This window comes from Oncorhynchus tshawytscha, linkage group LG12, assembly GCF_018296145.1.
Source record: "Oncorhynchus tshawytscha isolate Ot180627B linkage group LG12, Otsh_v2.0, whole genome shotgun sequence".
Lineage (NCBI taxonomy): Eukaryota > Metazoa > Chordata > Actinopteri > Salmoniformes > Salmonidae > Oncorhynchus > Oncorhynchus tshawytscha.
In genome coordinates, this window is record NC_056440.1 from 62,188,506 (window position 1) to 62,208,948 (window position 20,443).

Genomic DNA, 20,443 nt, shown 5'->3' on the forward strand with positions numbered 1-20,443 from the left:
AGCTCATCATCGTCCAGTCAGAGACGTTTAGTGGCGATGCACAGTGACTCACCTAGCTGGGTCAGTTTGACACTCAGAATAAGCAAATTCATGCAGCTACAGTCAATTTAGATTAGAACCTCTCAGACAGCCATCTGGACGCTCTGTGATGTGACCATGAATACAACAGGAGAGCCACAGATCAAAGACCACTCTGATGTAGCATCTCTCTTTGAAGTTATAAGGACCCTGAGCACTGTAGGCCAGTGGCAACTTAATTGGCGAGGATAGGCTCATAGTAATACCTGGAACCAAATTTACGGAATGGTATGGAACACATCAAACACATGGTTTCTTAAACACATCAAGACAAAAACTTATGTCAGCATTGACAAAAGCCTCAAGCTCCTGAGAGTTCCAGAAAAACACACCATTGCGATGCTACAGATCTACACAAGACACGTGTCAAACAAGCCTCCCTCTGCAGAAACCTGGGTTGTGATCTGCAAGCACAAATCTTGGGAAACTTCCTGAAAAGGAGCTTCCACTTCAAACTTAGTTGAAGTACACATGTTTTTATTTCTGTTTGTTTCAAGGTATTTTCAAGGTCATTGAATGAAACCCTGCTCTCTTGGAGATGGGTCCCTCAACACTCAGGAGACTCATTTCTGTCCTGTCACACTTTACCTGCCACATCCAGAGGCATTCATATCAGTCAAGCTTCACTGTTCATGTGGTAATCTACCCTCTCTAGCGGCAGTACTAGTATCTACACTGCACTACCAACGGAGTTCCTTTGATTCCAGTAGAACTGCTTCACTTGACAATATATGAAAACACCGAAACAATTACATAAGAAAATTAGCCACCCCAGAACTTCAATTAGAAAGATGTCCTTTATTAGACAGAAAAAAACCATAGGCTATTATCTGTTTTATGTGACAAGATATATGGTACACTTGCTAATCAAAGTTGGTATCAAACATGCTTCAAACAATCCTACCTTTGAGGATGATCAGTCAAAGCAGTGAGCGGGTCACTGTACACTAGTGTTAGTCTTATTTTAGGATGGTGGAGTAGACAGTCCTAACTTCCACCCATCATAATTAGTGAAAAGCTATGACAGGAACAGCAAATCCACCCCCCTTCTCACCTTTATCAAAACTACTTCTTCCATCACCAAGATTCAACACATTTTCATCAAACACAAAATCAAAACTTCAAACAACTTTTAAGAAAGATGATATATGTTACCAGTGGTGTAAAGTACTTAAGTAGCACTAAATTATTTTTACTTTTAAGTATTTTTGGGGGGTATATGTACTTTACTATTTATATTTTTGACAACTTTTACTTTACTACATTCCAAAAAAAAAAAACTTTAACATTTTACTCCAAACATTTCCCCTGACATCCAAAAGTACTCGTTACATTTTGAATGCTTAACAGGACAGGAAAATTGTCAAATTCACACTTTTCAAGAGAACATCCCTGGTCATCTCTACCGCCTCTGATCGGGAGGGCTCACGAAACACAAATGCTTATTTTGTCAATTATGTCTGAGTGTTGGAGTGTGCCCCTGGCTATCCGTAAATTTAAAAAAAAAAAAAAGTGCTTTCTTCTGGTTTGCTTAATATAATTAGAAATGTATACTTTTACTTTTGATACGTAAGTATATTTAAAACAAATACTTTGACTTTTAACTTTTCTATTAAGGCATCTTTACTTTTACTCAAGTATGACAATTGGGTACTTTTCCCACCACTGCATGTTACGTGTACATAGTCTGAATATACTTATAGAATGGGAAGGCCTCTGATGATGGTAAATGCAGTGTGGCACATATAGGACACACATACATAGATAACATACTGAATCAAACTATAAACCTCTTTTACACAAAGAGGAGGAAGAACCCGTTACATTTTGAGGGCCGGTATTTACAGCAAACGTACATGGTCAAATCATGCATTCCATTTGCCAATTCACTGCATGGGTTATTTTACACAAACACAGAACGTGCATGTATAGGGTTAAACTAAATACTCTTTAAAACAATAAGTGGATTTTCTCATAATAAAATCCATGTACAAAATAAACATTTTCCAACTATTTGCCTTCAACCTCCTACCAACATATTTTTGCTCTACAAATAAAACAATTCCTATAAATAGCATTGTGTATTATATATTTCAATACTCTACTTTATCAATCAAGTCTGATTGAATCCCTCCACCCCATGTAAGGTAACAGATCGGTCATAGAACTGGTTTCAGACGTCACCAAAGGTTCAGAGCCAGAGAGTACTGAGGGTAAAACCCGACATAGATAGGGTGCTACGACCTTGAATATGTCCTAGGCCTGAATTTTTCGACACAATGGGTGTGCCAGAAAACAGGTTTTTCTAGTATGCAATTCAGTGACCGGTAAAAACTGTTTCATGAAACCCACAACGACAAACTATTAAGATCCTGTATTACTCAATCCAGTCTCTGGACGAGAGACACTATTAGTTAAGACTATTCGATTATTAACCAAATATTGGCTCATACTGTGAGTCAAGGGGATACGTGACAACCATAGCAACGAGAAAGATTGAGAGGTTACATAGAGTACTAGTAACTATCAGGAAGGCCATTTTATATCCAAAGTGCTCATATAAAGATGACATCTATACGGTCCAGTTTTGATTGGACATAGTCGATAATAAAATGTACTGTCAAATAGCCCTCTAAAGGGCCTTCACCTGTTTGAATGAGGTACAGTTAACGTTAACATCAGTAAAACTACACAATGAGGAGAGTTTCACTGCAAAGGGTGCCAATCCAAATACATCAATATTTCCTGATACTGTAGCTGCAGTGACTGACAACACAGTATGATGATGGGATACTGGAGGACTAGGTCTTCTTCTTCAGGTCCTCAAAGCGCCGTGACAGATCATCAAAGTCGATGTCATCAGAGCTCGCAGTGTTGCGTCCAACTCCAAAGGAGGAAGTGGGAAGCGTGTCGGGAACTGAGGGCAGCTCAGGGAGGGCGTTGTTATCGTAGATCTGGGATGAAGGCCCGGGGCCTGTGGAAAGAACATAGGTTTAGAATGACATTACAAATACACCCCAATGCAACCGTTATGCAAAAAGCAAGCAACAATATCGCTGAAGAGATTGACGCGGGGAAAAAAGGAAATATTATTTGAAAACAACTTACCAGATACCTGGGATCGATCAGAAGGTTTAATAGACAGCTCATCAATCTGAAAAATACACACACACATCATGATCTCTCTACCCAACCTGCATGTTGAAATGTTAAAGTTGTATAGATACATGAGAAGGCAGAGAAAAACAATGTTTGGATGTTAGTATGCGATTGGGGGAGGAATAATCATTGAAGTAGTGCATTGCAGAGAAAGTCAACACCGCTGGGGTAAGAATTAGCTCTTGCTTTTTGCTCATAATATAACTAACCTCAAATTGCATTCACTTCACTATGAAGAACATGGCTTCCCTGCCACATCCAGTAACATACTAGTTTGACAGCAAGCAGATCTGTTTCAGCCTATTAAACTCACTCAGAGCATTCAAAAGACAGTTGTATGCAGTTCAGCACAAGGTTAGTGATTAGCAGTTAATACCAGCTATGGGCATTTCCACATTCCATCTGTTCTTATCCAATCCCTATCACGTCCCTGTAGCATAGCACTGTGCTGCAGAGACAAGCGATGGCACAAGCAAACTATAATGAACTCCTCTTCCCTGAAAGGTGAACTGGCCGTCTGTCCATCTGTCTGGAGAAGCAGAAGGGGCAGGGGGCTCTGACACTTACAGACTGGTAGGTGGGAGGGCAGCTCGGCAGCTCAGGGGGCGGCCCTCCTCTCATCGGAGGCTGGAAGTTGTTAAAGGCATCATATGTGCCAACGGAGGGGCCGTTGAACCCTATGGGGCCGGGCATCTAAAGAAAACAAAACGTACATGTATAAAAACATCACATTCATATCAACATCTCTATATTTCTTAAAGCTGGAATCCTTAATGGTGAAACAGCCATGTCTGTTGGCGGTATTACAACAACAACGAAGTTACTGCAAACAACTGAGACTGTTTTCTTCCGCTGTGACATCGGCGCACACACGGAATAGAAAAGCATATGTACTGCTGCACGAACAATAGCGGTCGAGGCGCTGTTTTCCCCCTACTGCGGACTCCATCTGTAAGCAGAAATCTCGCCAAACAAGAGAGGTGTCATTCAAGACACTATAGGGAAAAAGATGGTCTTACGGCTCCTTTGGGTGTTGGGTAGCTGAATGCTGATGGGGGGCCCATGGGCATAGGCATGGCCCCAGCGGTGAAACCACCGCCGCCACCACCACCTCCTGGCTTCTTGAAGTCAGAGTCCACATCTATGAGGTCAGCCTCCTCACCTGTACACACCTCTGGCTGCAGGAGGGGGGGGGGGATTAAAATAAAATGTTATTCATTCCATGCCTAGTTACCTATTTAGCAGTCTTATGGCTTGGGGGCTTTCAGGGTCCTGTTGGTTCCAGACTTGGTAGTATATAAATAGTAGAGTCAGTCAGGGGGTGGGCACAGGGAGACAGGTTGTCATCAGCTACTCACTCTGACCATGGCGTCTGACTCGTAGGGCACGTTGTAGTTCTTGGCAATCTCAATGAGGTAGCGCTCCACCAGGATCTTAGGAGGAGCCTCTACACTCAGTTTGTGCATGAGCTATGGGGTAAAGCAGAGAAATATTTTTTAGGCACAGAAACAAACACATCAACATATACAGTACCAATCAAAAGTTTAGATACACCTACTCATTCAAAGGTTTTTATTTTTACTATTTTATACATTGTAGAATAATAGTGAAGACATCAAAACTATGAAATGCCACACGTAGTAAAAAAAAAAAAGAAAAAAAAAGTGAAACAAATCTAAATATATTTTAGATTCTTCAAAGTAGCCACCCTTTGCCTTAATGACAGGTTTGCACACTCTTGGCATTCTCTCAAACAGCTTCATGAGGAATGCTTTTCCAACAGTCTTGAAGGAGCTCCCACTTTCCACCGGTCTAATGTCCAATGCTTGTGTTTCTTGTCCCAAGCAAGTCTCTTCTTATTATTGGTGTCCTTTAGTAGTGGGTTCTTTGCAGCAATTTGACCATGAAGGCCTGATTCACAGTCTCCTCTGAACAGTTGATGTTGAGCTGTGTCTGTTAAGCATTTATTTGGGCTGCAATTTCTGAGGCTGGTAACTCTAATGAACGTATCCTCTGCAGCAGAGGTAACTCTGGGTCTTTCCTGTGACGGTCCTCATGAGAACCAGTTACATCGTAGGGCTTGATGGTTTTTTGCGACTGCACAAAGTTCTTGAAATGTTTTGTATTGACTGATCTTCATGCCTTAAAGTAACGATGGACTGTCGTTTCTCTTTGCTTATTTGAGCTGTTCTTGCCATAATATGGACTATATACCACCCCTACTTTGTCACAATACAACTGATTGGGATTTCTTTCCTTAATGCATTTGAGACACAAATTAACTTGACACACCTGTTAATTGAAATGGATTTCAGGCGACTACCTCATGAAGCTGGTTGAGACAATGCCAAGAGTGTGCAAAGCCGTCAAGGCAAAGGGTGACTACTTTGAAAGATCTAAAAATATATTTTGATTTGTTTGACACTTTTTTGGTTACTACATGATTCCATGTGTGTCATTTAATATTTTTGATCTACAATGTAGAAAATAGAGTTGTAGAAAATAGTACAAAAAATCCCTTGAATGAGTAGGTATGTCCAAACTTTTGACTGGTACTGTATCTTGAAGCAGACCATCTCAAAATGCATACCCTGTCATTGACAGTCCCGATTTGGTTTGTCCTACAGAGCTTGCCATACTCCTTGCTGTATTTGGCACACAGCTGATCAGACACCTGTATGGAGAAAGTACAGCATCAAGGATCACAATACAGCAAAAAGTGTACAAACTTGCATTACATTTTTTTTTTTTTTACTGAGGACTAGTTTCAAGTGTTATTAGTCGTATGTAGGGGATACGCAACTAAACGCTTACTTGCTGGTTCCTTCAACAATGCAAAAACAATAAAAGATACGAATACAAACATCAAGTAAATGGCTCAGTAGAATAGAATAATACATTATAGCATCATTATAATATAGAAAGACACAATTTATAGTCCAATAGTTACATGTGTATTGGGTAAGGTGCAGGATGCAAGTGTTTAAATTAGGTAGTATAATAAGACTAGTCCAAGCGACTAGACATGTTAACGCACATTGCATACTACTCACAATTTTAAGCTCGTTGACCTCAGACTGCAGACGTGGGGCTGCCCAGATGAGAGTGGACACAGCCTCCTGCAGGCCAGGGTCCAGCTCCCTGTCAAGAAACAGACAAATAGGTGTTAAGGACATGGCTTGACAGATTTCCTTTTCACTCGTCTGAAAGCTCAAACAAAAAATGGTCTGTAACATCATGGGCCAAAAGGGGGACATAAAATTGTGTTGTAAAGTGGTTCCTTGCATCATACAAAATTTGTTTATCATTATTGTAAAAATGTAAGCCACCCTCTGCCTATTGACTTCTTTGCATGTGACTCAAAAAAATAGAACACAGCCCCTTTAAAAAAAATACATGTTTTGTCACATAAACCAGATAGGTGCAGTGAAATGTGTAGTTTTACAGGGTGAGCCATAGTAGTATGGCAGCCCCTGGAGTAAATTAGTGTTTAGTAACTTGCTCACGGGCCCATCTACAGATTTTTCACCTTGTTGCTGGTTGGAATATCCGAGCCGACATTTCGTTAATGGCTCAACGCTCTAACCTATAGGATACCTGCCGCCCTTTAAGGCTCTCCTGGAGAATGGTTGGCAATCCTTAAAATAGTGTAAATCATTTTTACACTTACAACCAAATACAATTTAATGAATAAGGGATCAAATGGCTTATGTCGGCTACTTCAAAGCAAAGTAAATTATTAAGACATGTTTATCTATAACCATGTAAGGCTGAAATATTAAGGTTTTCGTGGAGATCTATTGACAGGATAGGAGTCATTTCAAAATTAGGCTACTCTTGGGGCCGGGGCGATACTCGTTAGTACCGTGGCATGGAAACAAAACACAAAGCAGATTTAACTTCTTTAGGAAACCAGCCCTAATGTTGGAAACAAACATTATGTTGTCATCCAGTCATTTATGTATTTTCCAAGCTATTGCACACAGTATTTTACATACAGCAGGTTTTTAAAAAGGAACAAAGAATTGGATCCGCTTCGGGATTTCATTTTTGCCATGGAAGAAATATTGCGCCACTGGTATTGTCCAGGCTCTAGCTATTCTAATAATATGTTTTAACACTGTCAGAATGACATGCTCAATGTTGAATAGAGGGGAATAGAGTCAACTCCAATTGAGTGTTTGAGATGCGTTTTTTTTATAACAGGAGTAGGTTAACTCACCCGTTCATCATCTGCGTGAGGGTAGTTTATTCAAGAGCGCTGGACAACATTTTTGTAGGTCATCGGACATGACATTAATACATGCTATTAGCTAAATACTTAACTAACCAGGCTACACCATATGTTTTGAATTGGCTAACTAGTCCGTTTGTTTGTCTATCATTATTTTATAGGCCATAGTCTAGCTGCTGCAATCTCTCCCCTCAGGCCCAATGACACTGGCATATTTGCAGGGGATGCACACAACTTTTCCAGGATTTTCATGGCCGTATGATCCGTTTCTAAACCAAAAATGTAGTGTTTCTGGGCAAATAATTCACTAACTAGCAAGGAATATCAACAAATATGCTCTGCACTTTGATCACTTTGTGACCGCAAAACCGCCTGTCAATGCAATAATTCTGCTCTGATGCGCTCTGCAGAAATTGGGAGAACAGCGCGCAACACATGCCCTGAAGGATAAACTCAAACACAGATAATAGGGCAAGGAGTTTTTCCTTGACCAGGAGAAATGTTGGCTCTTCTTTCAATTGCCTTTACTCGATTCCATGCATCCTCTCTCATCTCGGTCTCAAAACGCATTGGAAGAGAAGTCCCAAGGCTGCTCCCCTCTCTAACCTCATCCAATGTGTTTTGAGAAGGAGGCAAGGAAATAAACAATTGAGAAAGAGCCTCCTTGTCAGAGTCCTCTAGGCTGGCTCATTTACTTCATGGACTGGATGAGGCCAAAGCGAGCCAGCAGCAGGTCACAGTACAGTTCTAGGATCTCCATGGCCTCTACCAAGTAGTCCTCTCTGATGATGTGCTCCACACGGATCCGTGCTCGCTCATCCTTCCCTGTTGACAGGTAGTCTGCAATCTCCTTCCGCGCCTTCTGAGCTAGCTCAGCTACAAAGAGACAGAAGATCCATTCTGTAAGCATTTATTTTAAAGACAACCCGAGATACAAAAATGTAAATTAACAGAGACTAGGCTACAGCTTGCACAGTGTCTGTGTGTATGTACAGTACCAGTCAAGGGTTTGGACACACCCACTCATTCATGGGTTTTTCGTTATTTGAACTATTTTCTACATTGTAGAATAGTGAAGACATTAAAACTATGAAATAACACATGGAATCATGTGGTAACCCCAAAAAATGTTAAACAAATCAAAACATATTTTATAGTTGAGATTCTTCAAAGTAGCCACCCTTTGCCTTGATGACAGGTTTGCACACTCTTGGCATTCTCTCAAACAGCTTCACCTGGAATGCTTTTCCAACTGTCTTGAAGGAGTTCCCACATATGCGGGGCACTGGTTGGCTGCTTTCCGTTCCCTCTGCGGTCCAACTCATCCCAAAATTTCATAGTTTTGATGTATTCACTATTCTACAATGTAGAAAATAGTTAAAATAAAGAAAACCCTTGGAATGAGTAGGTGTGTGTCCAAACTTTTGACAGGTACTGTAGTTGCCAGGCTCACTTTTCTTTTTCTCCAAGAGCTTCAGGCGATTGATCACCAGTCGGAGATTGACCCGGAGTCTTTCTGCTTTGAATCCTCCACCGAGCATGATGGCCAGCTAAGGAAACAAAATAAGTTGGTATTAAAAAGAGCCAATACATACTGGCAAGTCTGACTATTTCTTTGCCACACTGACATCACCCACCATATTGTTTTCACCTATCCTTTGATCAGAGAACGTGAAGATGAAGGAGATGGGGGAATAAGGAGAGGGAATAAGGAGAGGTTTCGACCCTAGTGAGTCATCACCATCGTATGAGCGTGTTGATGGCCACACCAGTGACTACAGGCAGGTAGGACTGAAGCAGGCATATAAAAAAAACAGCCATTGAGCTAACAGTAGTATCCACCCTCTGAAACCAATAACTGGCTAACTTATATCGCCTCTATCAGCAATTCAGAAAGTATACACATTTTACTTAGTTTAACAAAATCCACGTTCATGGATCACATAGTAAAGGAAATGGTTAGCTAACTAGCTAGTTCGCACAACAAGGATGAAGAAATCTAGTTAGTTAGCTACCAGTAGTTATGCTAGCAAGATAGCTAGCTAACGTTAGCTAGTTTGATAAACAAAGCAGTGCTGTTTGAATCAAAACGTTTCCAGCTAGCTACAGTAATGTTACCTATACAAAAAACGATCAACCAATAAAAGCATAGTATATATAATAATGTACATGTTATATCTAATACACCATTTGTTTACATTACCTGTTAGTGTCGTTAGCTAGGTAAACAGCAACTTGTCGAGTTGCTTGACTTCCGTGAATGTGAGCCTTCCTCCTGCGGCACAAAAACCCAGATGACTGAGTTACGTCACGGGACATTTTCAAAACGTGGGCGTTTCACACCTGCTGTTTACACCACTAGAAGGCGATGGTGGATTGGAGAGGCATAAAATAGATTCCAACGAAGTTACACCCCAATGCCATAAATGTACAGTACACTAGCTACATAGCCAGATATGTTTTGAGGAAGACGACCACAATATAGCTGGTCAAACTGCACAGGGCAGCAAGTATTAAAACTACACCCCGCAGCTCTTTTTTTCTTTAGATCATGAAAGCCATTTAAATATTCACTCACGTGAAAAATAAGCTGCAAGTTGTAGTAGTGTGAACTTCGAACCACTCATTTAATCAATTATTTAGCTAAATAATAATACATGTTTGTGTCACGTACACCGGAGATGCAGTAAAAAGGGGTTTTACGGGATGGGCCGAGTGTCTGCGGGTTTTCGCTCCTCCCTTGTACTTGATTGATGAATTAAGATCACATTAGTAAGGAACTCCCACCTGGTTGTCTCGGTCTTGATTGAAACAAATAAAACAGCAGACCTTCCATGGAATGAGTTTGGCACCCGTTTTACAGGGTCAGCCATAGTAGAATGGCGACCCTGGAGAAAATTATGGTTAAGTGCCTTGTCCAAGTGCACATCAGCAGATTTTTCACCTGCTGCCCACAGATCGATTAGCTGAACAGATTAATAGTGTGAATCTAATTGGTCACAAAAAGTCAGAATAAATTACATCATGACAAGTTTAGCTTTTATTTTTATTGCAAATTACAAACTTGCGAGAGCACTGGTTAACATAAATTGCAGCTTTCGCTTTAAAAATCTGTACAAAGAAATACGCATTACCATAACACATACATCATAACAATCTAAACGTTACAATTTGAGTTTGCTGGCTGAGACTTCTTTGTGTTTCTTCTTCTTGGAGCCCGGGTCCTTGGCTCCTTTGATCTGGCTCTTCACTTGGTCTTGTAGTTGGGAGAAGAAGGCGGAGGAGGAACGGAGAGCTTTATCCTTCCCCTCATCCTTGAACAGAGAACAAATAAAAAAAAGCTCAACATCTATTTTTAAGAAATTATTTGCAACTGTGACAGCTGAATCCTAGCTATTGTAATAAATACAAATGAAAATGTGTGGAGAACACAATGGCCTTATCAGTCTATATTGATCACACAAATATAATGGAGGGGCTTGCATTTGAAAGACGATGTCAACTAAATATAAAAACGAGACCCGCAGAAAGAAAACACTGACCTTCAATAATGTTGCTTTGCCTCCCTTTGTGAGTTTCTTGAGGTTTTCTGCCACCTCTGCCTTTGATTGTTTCTTATTCTCTCCAGTTCTGTTAGCCTCCTTCAGTTTCTGTTTCTTCTCCTTCTCGTGGATCTTGACGCGCTTCACCTTCTTCTTCTTGCGTCTCTCTCGTTTCTTGTCTGTGGAGGTCTTTTCAGAGTCACCCAGCACGTCGCCAGCCTTGTTCTTCTCCTAAGATCAGAAAGGAAACGGAGTTACCCTGGCCCCAGAAGCATCTACTAAAAGGCTACTATGATGGAAAACACAGTAGTTCATTGGTTGTCTTCAACCCTTGAATGCTTTTGTACACGTCAGTATACTCCACTAGAATATGATTTCCCATAACATGAAACATATTGGAAAGGGATGAATGACAAACCTTGACTTCCTCTGGAGCCAATAGAGAGCCACTACTAGCACTGACTGGCGCAACTTCCTCCATAGCAATAGAAGGCAAATTGGAGACAACTTTCACTTCAGGAACAGGCTGCAGGACACAAAGAAAAGGTCAAACATATCAATATTGTGCAAAAAGCGTTCCCTTCATTATAAACTGGGTGATTCAAACTCCGAATGCTGATTTTCTGAAAGCCCTGGTATAGCACTGTATTCGGGTGTAACAAAACATTTATTTTTAACCCAGGGCTGTATCCAGGCACTCCGCATTGCATCGTGCATAACAGCCCTTAGCCGTGGTATATTGGCCATATACCTCACCCCTTGTGCCTTATTGCTTAAATATAGCATCTTTAAAAGACAAGCATAAATTGTGGTTGTCACGCAAATGCGAGTGTTCCACATAAAACATACAAACACATGACAAAGTACAGAACAGTAATAGACAAGAACATCATAAGATATTACATTAAATAAATAAGTTATACATAGGAAAGACAGAGACAACAAAAATACTACTTACGCACTATTCTTATATACAGTACAGTTAAATGAGATCTTTAAAAAGATTAGAGCGTTCCACAATGACATGGCTCTACACATAACTGAGTGACGTAAATCTGTTTCTGGTTTGGGTACCGTGAAGAAACCCATAGTGGAGTGTCATGTATGTCTGTTTGAAGTGTATGCAAATAGATTATACAAGAAGTTAGGCATTTTCAACACACAACTGTTTTTTAAAAAGACTGGAAGAGAAGTAGTCCATTTCTCCTCAACCCCTAACCATGAAAGACTATCATGTTGCTGATGTTAGTTCTGTGTGTGCAGTCAGTTAAGGGTAAGGCGTGCTGCTTTGTTTTGAGCCAGCTACAGCTTTGCAGTGTCCAGGGCACATGGAAACATTGACAGGAAAACTCACCGGTTTGGGTGTGAAGTGGAAGTTAGAGAGAGCGTCAAGTTTAAGGAATAGAGAATCCATGAGCTTTTGAATTTCTACATGGGCTGGGTTTTCTTCATCCTCTGTCTTTTGCTGAAATACAAGGGAAATAGATAGAAATAATATAAATAATCCATTCAACAAACAAAAAATGCATTAATTGCAATATAGAAAAAAGCCAAGTATGTTCACACTAAAATATAAGGGAATATATAAGGGAATAACTACCTGATTCTGCTTGAGGTACTCTTGCTCATAAACCTCTGCAAGGCTCAGCTTGCTCTTCTCATGGTCCAGAGTCAGCCTCTTCTTGTACTCAAATACCTCTTCCTTAGGCTTCTCCTTGCGCACCACATCATCCCACACCTTGGAAAAAAATACAAGTCAGAAAATAAAATTACCTTTGAAATGTGCCAATGTGGTTTAAATACTGGATAGACCTATACTTGTTCTTTACTCAATGAAACGATGATGACCCATTCAGCTGGATCCAACCGAGAATAGTTGTTCAGTTTGTTGTCAAGATTGATTTATGCCTCTAGAGACGGGTTAGCTAACAACGTCACGAAAACGATGCACGCGATTCAACGGTGCAGACGTCCGTGTGTTGTTGTGATTCTGAATGGCCAGATACAGTAGCTAGCAACAATGACTGACGCTGCCATGTGGGGAATCATAGGTGACTCTTTTCAGCTAGTTTTATCTTGTTCTTGATACTATGTCTTGTTTTGACTGATGTCTATACTAAAATGGCTCAAATTCACTATCTAGCAAAAATTATAACAATGTACTTGAAAGACAAGTTCTTATTGTGCAAATGTGTGTTTTCAATAAAACAGTGGAGAAGAAATATAGTTTACATATTGTCAACAATCTAAGCCAACCCAGTCTGTTTTGCCCCCTAGTTGAGCACTGGACGGTTTCGTTGCTAAACAACCGACCAGTCTATACACTGACCTGGTCTTTAATCCTCTGCTTGATTATGTCCTCCAGCTGCAAAGTGGTTTCCTCTGTTACAGCAGGGGCTGAGAGAAAACAGAGCAAAATGTTACTGAACTGAACAAGCACCCTCTCTGGCACACAAACTTGCAGTAAGTAAAATACTAAACCATTTCCAACGGGACTGAAAGCTAAACTAAAACAGACTGACAAGCATGTGGTATGTACCCATCCTGGAGGCTGAGTCAAATGCCACATCCACCTCAAGAAGGCTGTTCTCTGGGCGAGTCTGAGCAGACACCTCTCCTGTTAGTTGCCATGGCTTCTCTCCCATGGCAGCCTTTTCCAAATCTTGGATCTTTTCAGCCATCTGTGTAAGGTAAGAATTTGTCATTTCATTAATCTGCTACATAAAGTTATATATATATACGGCAGATGAAAAAAAAAAGTTAATTAAACGACACAGACCAATTTAGATATTGTAAAACAGCCCCTGAGGAAAAGCTTGCCTTGTCTTGTCGTTTCTCAAAGGATGATTTGGATTCAGGTTCTGCTGTATTTTGAGACTTTCCTCCAAAGATGTCCGCCATGTCTTCTCCCTCACTGGCATCACTTTCTCCAGGTAGGTTAAACGTCACCCGTTTCAAAGCCTCCTTGGCTTGTCTGCACTCTTCATCCTCAACGAAGTCCCTAAAACAGCAAAGGAACAAACCATTCTTATCTTAAGGACAAAACGAATATCCCTGCCCTATATTCCTTTTTGATGCAATTCTAACCATGACATTCATATGAGATTCCTGCATCAGCCACTTACTCATTTTCTTTTTCATCATCATCTTGCATCCCATCTATACTGTTGTCCTCATCCTCAGTGTCTGATTGGTCAGATGTTTGTGCAGGATCATCATCCACAGCATCAAAGAAGTCTTTGTACTTCAGATTCCTGGAACTTTTCAGCTACAGAAACAACATAGTATATTAATAGGAATTCAGTGTGTTTGGCTACAATAAAGACCAGAAACACCACAGAACAGTAGCTAGGTCTGGCAGTGAGAAAAACTATATGATACATACTGTGCTTGTTTTTTTTGTTTTTTTGGAAGAAACATCTTCACTGAAGATGCCTACGTCATCATCTTCATCTCCAGAGGGCAAGTCCTGGAAGTAGTCTACATCACCGTCCCCCTCCTTCCCCTCCCTTCTGTCCATATCGTCCAGAAAGGACTCCATCTCTGAGAGCTTGAAGAACCTGTCATCAACCTCTGATGGAGGACCCAGTGGTTTTGACTCTCTCGCCGCTGAGCATTTCTTCTGTTTAGCTTGTTTTTCTAATGCGTCCACATCAAAATCTACATCAGAGTCCTCGTCTGTGTTATCCCCTCTCAAGGCACCCACAGCAGTTTTAAGCATGGTTGGTTCTTCTCCTTGCCCATCATCTTCCAAATCCCCATCTCTCGTCTCCTCTTCTATGTCTTCACCATCTTGTTCAACCCCTTCATCTGGCTCCTCATCAGCATCCTCTTCATCAAACAGGATACTCAGAGCTGTATCCAAGGCAGCCTGACTCACTGCTGTCTCAAAGTGCTTCAGCACTGCAGTATTCTGGAGCTCCAGCTCCTGCCATATCTGTTCCTCGTCAAAGTTCTCAACCACCAGCTGGTCCAGAGGGCTTCCCTTTGAGCCTGCTGGCTCGTGGGTTTTGTGTAAATCATACAGGGTCTTAGTGAGATAAGTGAAGTCTGTTGCCACGGCACCCTGAAGACTATACACAAAGAAAAAATAACATGAGCAATGTTTGTTAGTATTCTTCAAGTAGTACAGCGGTTAGTAACGTTAGCAGTCTTCTTCAACCAACCCTGGCCTTGAAAACCCACAGGGTGTGCCGGGGTTTGTTCTAGCCAAGTACCAATACCTGGCTCAACTAATCAAGTGTAGCTAATGTACTAGAATCAAGTTTATCTGTGCTACTGGGCTATCTTTAAGAATATTTGATGACGTGGTCTAGTTAACCAAACAGGCAATGCTTGGAGATGTTTGCTTGCTATAAGCTAGTTAGCCTTAGCATTGTGTAACGATGGCAGAAAGTAAATGAATAGATTTTTAAGTTAAACATATCTGGATATTATTATACAAATGTTGCACTTACCTAAGAAAATGTTCTGGATGTGCAGTTTTTATGTTTAGTAGCTTTAAACAACACTCCAACGTGTTACCTATATCCACGGTAGACATCGTTTTTCCTCACATGTGAACATGTGTGTAACAACAAGAAATGCTCCCCCGGAAACAATCTCTGTTGTGCTACAAAGATCCGGATAGCAGGTCAGGTTAAGATTTAACAAGCTGGATAGACAACATTAATATCTCAAATAACTGTATTTACAAGTGCAATGTACGGTTTTTAATTGAAAAGCAATATAAGTGTGCTCTATCCCATTGTCTTGACATTCAAAGCGATTCGCTATCCTACGTTGCACGAATTTTCGAAAATATGGCGGCGTCCGTGTTGAAGGTTGCACGTAAGTATAAACAGCTGATAAATATTATTTCACATGTCAAAAACAGTCTTTTTAGACTTGATCTCAGGCTACACAAGGTAAGCCAAATCCACCGTTGTTAGTGCAGAATTACTTTCAGCAAGTGTTCCCTGTTGCTAGCTACTTGACTTATCCAGGTAGTATATTCAATCAAATAAGACCCGTACTCCGGAAAAAAACAGCATGGCTGTACTAATTTATATTGTTACAGGTCTCTCAAAGTGTGTTCTTCACACTTATTCTCCAACCCTGAGGACACTTTCAATCTCAACACCACTCTGCCAAGGTATTCCAGGATCTGTCTGGAAACTGGGAAGGCTAAATCACATCGCTATTGCTGTACCAGACATGGAGAAAGCCACTGCTCTTTACAGAGATGTGCTGGGGGCTCAGGTCAGCGATAAAGTTCCCCTTCCTGAACATGGAGTCTACACTGTCTTTGTGGAGCTGGGTAACACCAAGCTGGAACTGCTGCACCCACTCGGGGAGAAGAGCCCCATCGCAGGCTTCCTACAGAAGAACAAATCTGGTGGGATGCACCATATCTGCATTGAGGTGAGTCAGTCTGAGCAATGCTGCATATGCTGTTCAGCCCACATGAATGAGCTGTATTCACTCACTCTGTCCTTGTCTCCTCATCTGTTCTCTAATGGTGTTTTGTGATTTCAGGTTGATGATATCAGTGCAGCGATAGTGGATCTGAAGGCTAGGAACATAAGAACCCTGTCAGCTGAACCACGGATAGGCGCTCATGGGAAACCTGTCATGTTCCTCCACCCAAAAGACTGTGATGGAGTACTTGTGGAACTGGAACAAGCCTGAATACCCACAGGTCTCAAAAACTCTGTAGTTCACAATTAGACGGTTTGAAAATTGGATTCATTATTGCACTTTTTCCACCAGTAATAATGATGTCAAAGGTAGATTTTAAAAAATATATCTTCCATTCCTGTGGCGGTCCTCATGAGAGCCAGTTTCATCATAGCGCTTGATGGTTTTTGCGACTTGAAGAAACTTTCAAAGTTCTTGAAATGGTCCATATTGACTGACTTTCAAGTCTTAAAGTAATGATGGACTGTTGTTTCTCTTTGCTTATCTGAGCTGTTTTTGCCATAATATAGACTTGGTCTTTTACCAAATGGGCCTATATTCTCTATACCCCCCTACCTTGTCACAACACAACTGACTGGCTCAAATGCATTAAGAAGGAAAGAAATTCCACAAATTAACTTTTAAGAAGGCATACCTGTTAATTGAAATGCATTCCAGGTGACTACCTCGTGAAGCTGGTTGAGAGAATGCAAAGGGTGGCTATTTGAACAAACTCAAATATAAAATATATTTTGAATTAACACTTTTTGATACTATATGAATCCATATGTGTTATTTCATAGTTTTGATGTCTTCACTATTTTTCTACAGTGTAGAAAATAGTATAAAGGAAAACCCTTGAATGAGTAGGTGTTCTAAAACTTTTGACTGGTACTGTATCTTGATTACTTAAGTATTCAACCCTCTGACAGTGATTACAGCTGTGAGTCCTTCTGGGTAAGTCTTTTAAGAGCTTTGCACATCTGGATTGTACAATATTTGCACATTATTCTTTAAAAAACTATTCAAGCTCTGTCAAGACATTTTCGTGTCTTGCCGTAGACTTTCAAGACGATTTAAGTCAAAACTGTAACTAGGCACCACAGGAACATTCAATGTTGTCTTGGTAAGCAACTCCAGTGTATATTTGGTCTTGTGTTTTAGGTTATTGCCCTGCTAAATGGTGAATTTGTCACTCAGTGTCTGTTGGAAAGCAGACTGAATCAGGTTTCCCTCTAGGATTTTGCCTGTGCTCAGCCATATTCAGTTTCTTTTTATAAAAAGATAATATAGTCCTTGTCGATGCCACCCCCATGCTTGAAAATATGAAGAGTGGTACTCAGTTGTGTGTTGGATTTTCCCCAAACATAACGCTTTCTATTCAAGTCAAAGTTAATTTCTTTGCCACATTTTTTGCAGTTTTACTTGAGTGCCTTATTGCAAACAGGATGCATGTTTTGGAATATTTTTATTCTGTAGAGGTTTCCTTTTCTCTGTCAATTAGGTTAATTTTGTGGAGTAACTACAATGTTGTGCTTCATCCTCAGTTCTCCTATCACAGACAAGTTTATAACTGTTTTAAAGTCACCATTGGACTCATGGTGAAATCCCTCTCAGGCAACTGAGTTAGGAAGGACGCATGTATCTTTGTAGTGAATGGGTGTATTGATACGCCATCCAAAGTGTAATTAATCACTTCACCATGCAAAAACAGATATTCAATGTCTGCTATTTAAAAAAAGAAATCCATCTACCAATAGGTGCTCTTTGCGAGGCATTGGGAAACCTCCCTGGTCTTTGTGGTTGAATCTGTTTTTGAAATTCACTGCCTGACTGATGGACCTTACAGATGTGTGAGGTACAGAGATGAGGTAGTCATTCAAAAATCACGTTAAATACTATTATTGCACACAGTGAGTCCATGCAATTTACAGTGGGGCAAAAAAGTATTTAGTCAGCCACCAATTGTGCAAGTTCTCCCACTTAAAAAGATGAGAGAGGCCTGTAATTTTCCTCATAGGTACACTTCAACTATTGTGAAGACTTACAGAAAACATTTGACCTCTGTCATTTCCAACAAAGGGTATCTCAATACTTTGGCCCAAGTCTTCACAAGTCCTCCATGCAGATCTCCTCTAGAGCAGTGCTGTTTTGGGGCTGTTGCTGGGCAACACGGACTTTCCCCTCCCTCCAAAGATTTTCTATGGGGTTGAGATCTGGAGACTGGCTTGGGACAACTTGAAATGCTTCTTACGAAGCCACTCCTGGTGCCCGGAGGTGTGTTTGGGATCATTGTCATGCTGAAAGACCCAGCCACATATAACAAAGTATTGAGATAAACTTTTTAGTCCCTGGCGGCGTAGTTATTGACCAAATACTTATTTTCCACCATAATTTGCAAATAAATTCATAAAAAATCCTACAGTGTGATTTTCTGGATTTTTTTTCTAATTTTGTCTGTCATAGTTGAAGTGTACCTATGATGAAAATTACAGGCCTCTCTCATCGTTTTAAGTGGGAGAACTTGCACAATTGACTCAATATTATTGACTCAAGACATCTCAGCTTTTCATTTTTAATTAATTTGTAAAAATGTCTAGGAGCATAATTCCACTTTGTCATTATGTGGTATTGTGTGTAGGCCTGTGACACAAAATCTCAATTTAATCTGTTTTAAATTCTGGCTGTAACACAACAAATGTGGAAAAAGTCAGGGGGTGTGAATACTTTCTGAAGGCAATGTAATTCTTTCATAACTTGCCACTGGAAGCAAAGATTAATGGATTATATTGCGTGATATGAAGTAGGATGGTTTCCAATTTCGTCCTCTTTCTGTTATGTAATGTCATTTTGCTAAATATGATCACTCAGTGAGCTGCACACGGATGCATTAGGAAGAATTACTGGCTTATAGATACATTTACTCCCCATTCAGTGAAATTTCTTTAAATTTCATTTTAAACAAAAATGCCACCCTGTTATGTGACGGGTTATCTTAGGTAAAAACAATATAACCTCTCATATCCAATTATGCAGCAATAATATTGTAGTTACTTTTACCACTACCATAAAAGTGAAGAAAATATGATTGAGTTTTTTTCCCTCCAATCTATGCATGATTTCTGTTAGGCTATAGATTTGCTATAGCCTATTAATTGTGACCAACACAAAATAATTAGGATGTCAAATTATGGTGTGTTGTGTGGGTCGTACTGCACTCTTTGTAAACCTATTTTTTTCTTCTCTCCATTACCCTTTCCGTCTCCGTGGTCCGGGTGGGGTTTGAGTCTATCGCCTCTGGATGCCGCCACTCCACCTTAACGACCAGAGAAACACAGCTGTTTTCCAAACTCAGTGGGAAGCCCAATGGGGAGAACTGCAGTGGGGGTTTTATACACGTTCCGGGGCCGCTTCAACGGGTACTTCTAATTTTCAGATTCCGGGGCTGGTCCGCCTTCTCTCGATGTAATCTGATCCCCTGCAAGTGTCTTGGAAGCATCATCAGCTTTCACAATTCCGAAAGGGAGGTGACTTGAGTGACCGAAGAGCATACGTTGAATTCAGCAGGTAAGATAGTGAGTGTGGTCTTTATTTATCTACATATAAATGTTTGATTTATCATTACCGGTATGTCGAAAAGAAAGGTGCTTTTGGATCCATTATTCCTAGAGCATCTTTTGAAGAGAGCGGACAGCAACCATGGCATAGGCTCATCATCTGCAACTAGCTAATTCACCAATAGATTTTTAACCACCTGTTCGACACACTTTTAATGCGGGTACATGTGTCTAATTATTCAGTACATGCTGCATTCTCATTTGCTTAATTGCTGGGAATATAAACCTAATCTGAACAAATGTATTGTCAAAATTGTATCTGTAAATTATGGTGTTATATGGAAAAACATTCCGTGGCCACATCTACCACAGATGTTGTCATAATCGTAGCAGGCTGTGCGATAAAGTAGCCTAGCCATTGATAAACCTTGAAA

General features: G+C 40.5%; 4 protein-coding genes across 8 annotated transcripts in view; 2 read left to right on the forward strand and 2 right to left on the reverse strand.

The window, feature by feature from the left end:
- Positions 1-856: 856 nt before the first annotated feature.
- On the reverse strand, positions 857-9,815 carry LOC112235774 (IST1 homolog). Of its 3 annotated transcripts, none has more exons than XM_024404298.2 (11): positions 9,675-9,761; positions 9,109-9,262; positions 8,925-9,021; positions 8,167-8,347; positions 6,291-6,378; positions 5,828-5,911; positions 4,596-4,706; positions 4,257-4,415; positions 3,805-3,930; positions 3,187-3,193; positions 857-3,052 (listed from the first exon to the last, which is right to left on the reverse strand). In XM_024404298.2, exons 2-11 carry the CDS (start codon positions 9,109-9,111, stop codon positions 2,880-2,882), a joined length of 1,029 nt encoding a protein of 342 aa, XP_024260066.1. In that variant the 5' UTR covers positions 9,112-9,262; positions 9,675-9,761; the 3' UTR covers positions 857-2,879. The 3 variants fall into 3 exon arrangements, with proteins under 3 accessions (XP_024260066.1, XP_024260064.1, XP_024260065.1); XM_024404296.2 differs by having other exon boundaries at positions 3,187-3,232; XM_024404297.2 differs by lacking the exon at positions 9,109-9,262 and having other exon boundaries at positions 3,187-3,232; positions 9,675-9,815.
- A 683-nt stretch (positions 9,816-10,498) lies between these two features.
- LOC112235775 (U3 small nucleolar ribonucleoprotein protein MPP10-like) lies at positions 10,499-15,602 on the reverse strand. Its single transcript, XM_024404299.2, has 11 exons — positions 15,471-15,602; positions 14,399-15,086; positions 14,139-14,281; positions 13,834-14,014; positions 13,553-13,694; positions 13,343-13,410; positions 12,614-12,751; positions 12,368-12,478; positions 11,432-11,539; positions 11,014-11,244; positions 10,499-10,785 (listed from the first exon to the last, which is right to left on the reverse strand). Exons 1-11 carry the CDS (start codon positions 15,554-15,556, stop codon positions 10,636-10,638), a joined length of 2,046 nt encoding a protein of 681 aa, XP_024260067.1. The 5' UTR covers positions 15,557-15,602; the 3' UTR covers positions 10,499-10,635.
- Positions 15,603-15,707: 105 nt separating this feature from the next.
- LOC112235776 (methylmalonyl-CoA epimerase, mitochondrial-like) lies at positions 15,708-16,858 on the forward strand. The gene is made up of 3 exons (XM_024404300.2): positions 15,708-15,843; positions 16,073-16,416; positions 16,531-16,858. The coding sequence occupies exons 1-3, from the start codon at positions 15,816-15,818 to the stop codon at positions 16,681-16,683; spliced, it is 525 nt and encodes a 174-aa protein (XP_024260068.1). The 5' UTR covers positions 15,708-15,815; the 3' UTR covers positions 16,684-16,858.
- Positions 16,859-19,153: 2,295 nt separating this feature from the next.
- Positions 19,154-20,443, forward strand: part of LOC112235721 (amyloid-beta A4 precursor protein-binding family A member 2-like) — a 75,877-nt gene continuing 74,587 nt past the window's right edge. For 2 of the 3 annotated variants that reach the window (XM_042330870.1, XM_024404201.2), the window contains exon 1: positions 19,154-20,019. The gene's annotated coding sequence lies outside the window, so the exon portion shown is untranslated. Of the gene's footprint in view, positions 20,028-20,443 lie in introns of all 3 variants that reach the window. The other variant, XM_042330871.1, reaches the window with a different exon arrangement.

Bases quoted from the DNA above. Each gene is read 5' to 3' on its own strand.
- LOC112235774 (XM_024404296.2), bottom strand. The intron at 5,912-6,290 runs GTGAGTAGTATG...TTCTCCATACAG, and splicing joins AGGTCAACGAGCTTAAAATT to GTGTCTGATCAGCTGTGTGC. The intron at 4,707-5,827 runs GTATGCATTTTG...TTTACCCCATAG, and splicing joins TCGGGACTGTCAATGACAGG to CTCATGCACAAACTGAGTGT.
- LOC112235775 (XM_024404299.2), bottom strand. From the start codon at position 15,556: ATGTCTACCGTGGATATAGGTAACACGTTGGAGTGTTGTTTAAAGCTA. The intron at 14,015-14,138 runs GTAAGTGGCTGA...TTGCTGTTTTAG, and splicing joins GATGATGAAAAAGAAAATGA to GGACTTCGTTGAGGATGAAG. The intron at 13,411-13,552 runs GTACATACCACA...GTTTTCTCTCAG, and splicing joins TGACTCAGCCTCCAGGATGG to CCCCTGCTGTAACAGAGGAA.
- LOC112235776 (XM_024404300.2), top strand. From the start codon at position 15,816: ATGGCGGCGTCCGTGTTGAAGGTTGCAC. The intron at 15,844-16,072 runs GTAAGTATAAAC...ATATTGTTACAG, and splicing joins GTCCGTGTTGAAGGTTGCAC to GTCTCTCAAAGTGTGTTCTT. The intron at 16,417-16,530 runs GTGAGTCAGTCT...TTGTGATTTCAG, and splicing joins TGCACCATATCTGCATTGAG to GTTGATGATATCAGTGCAGC.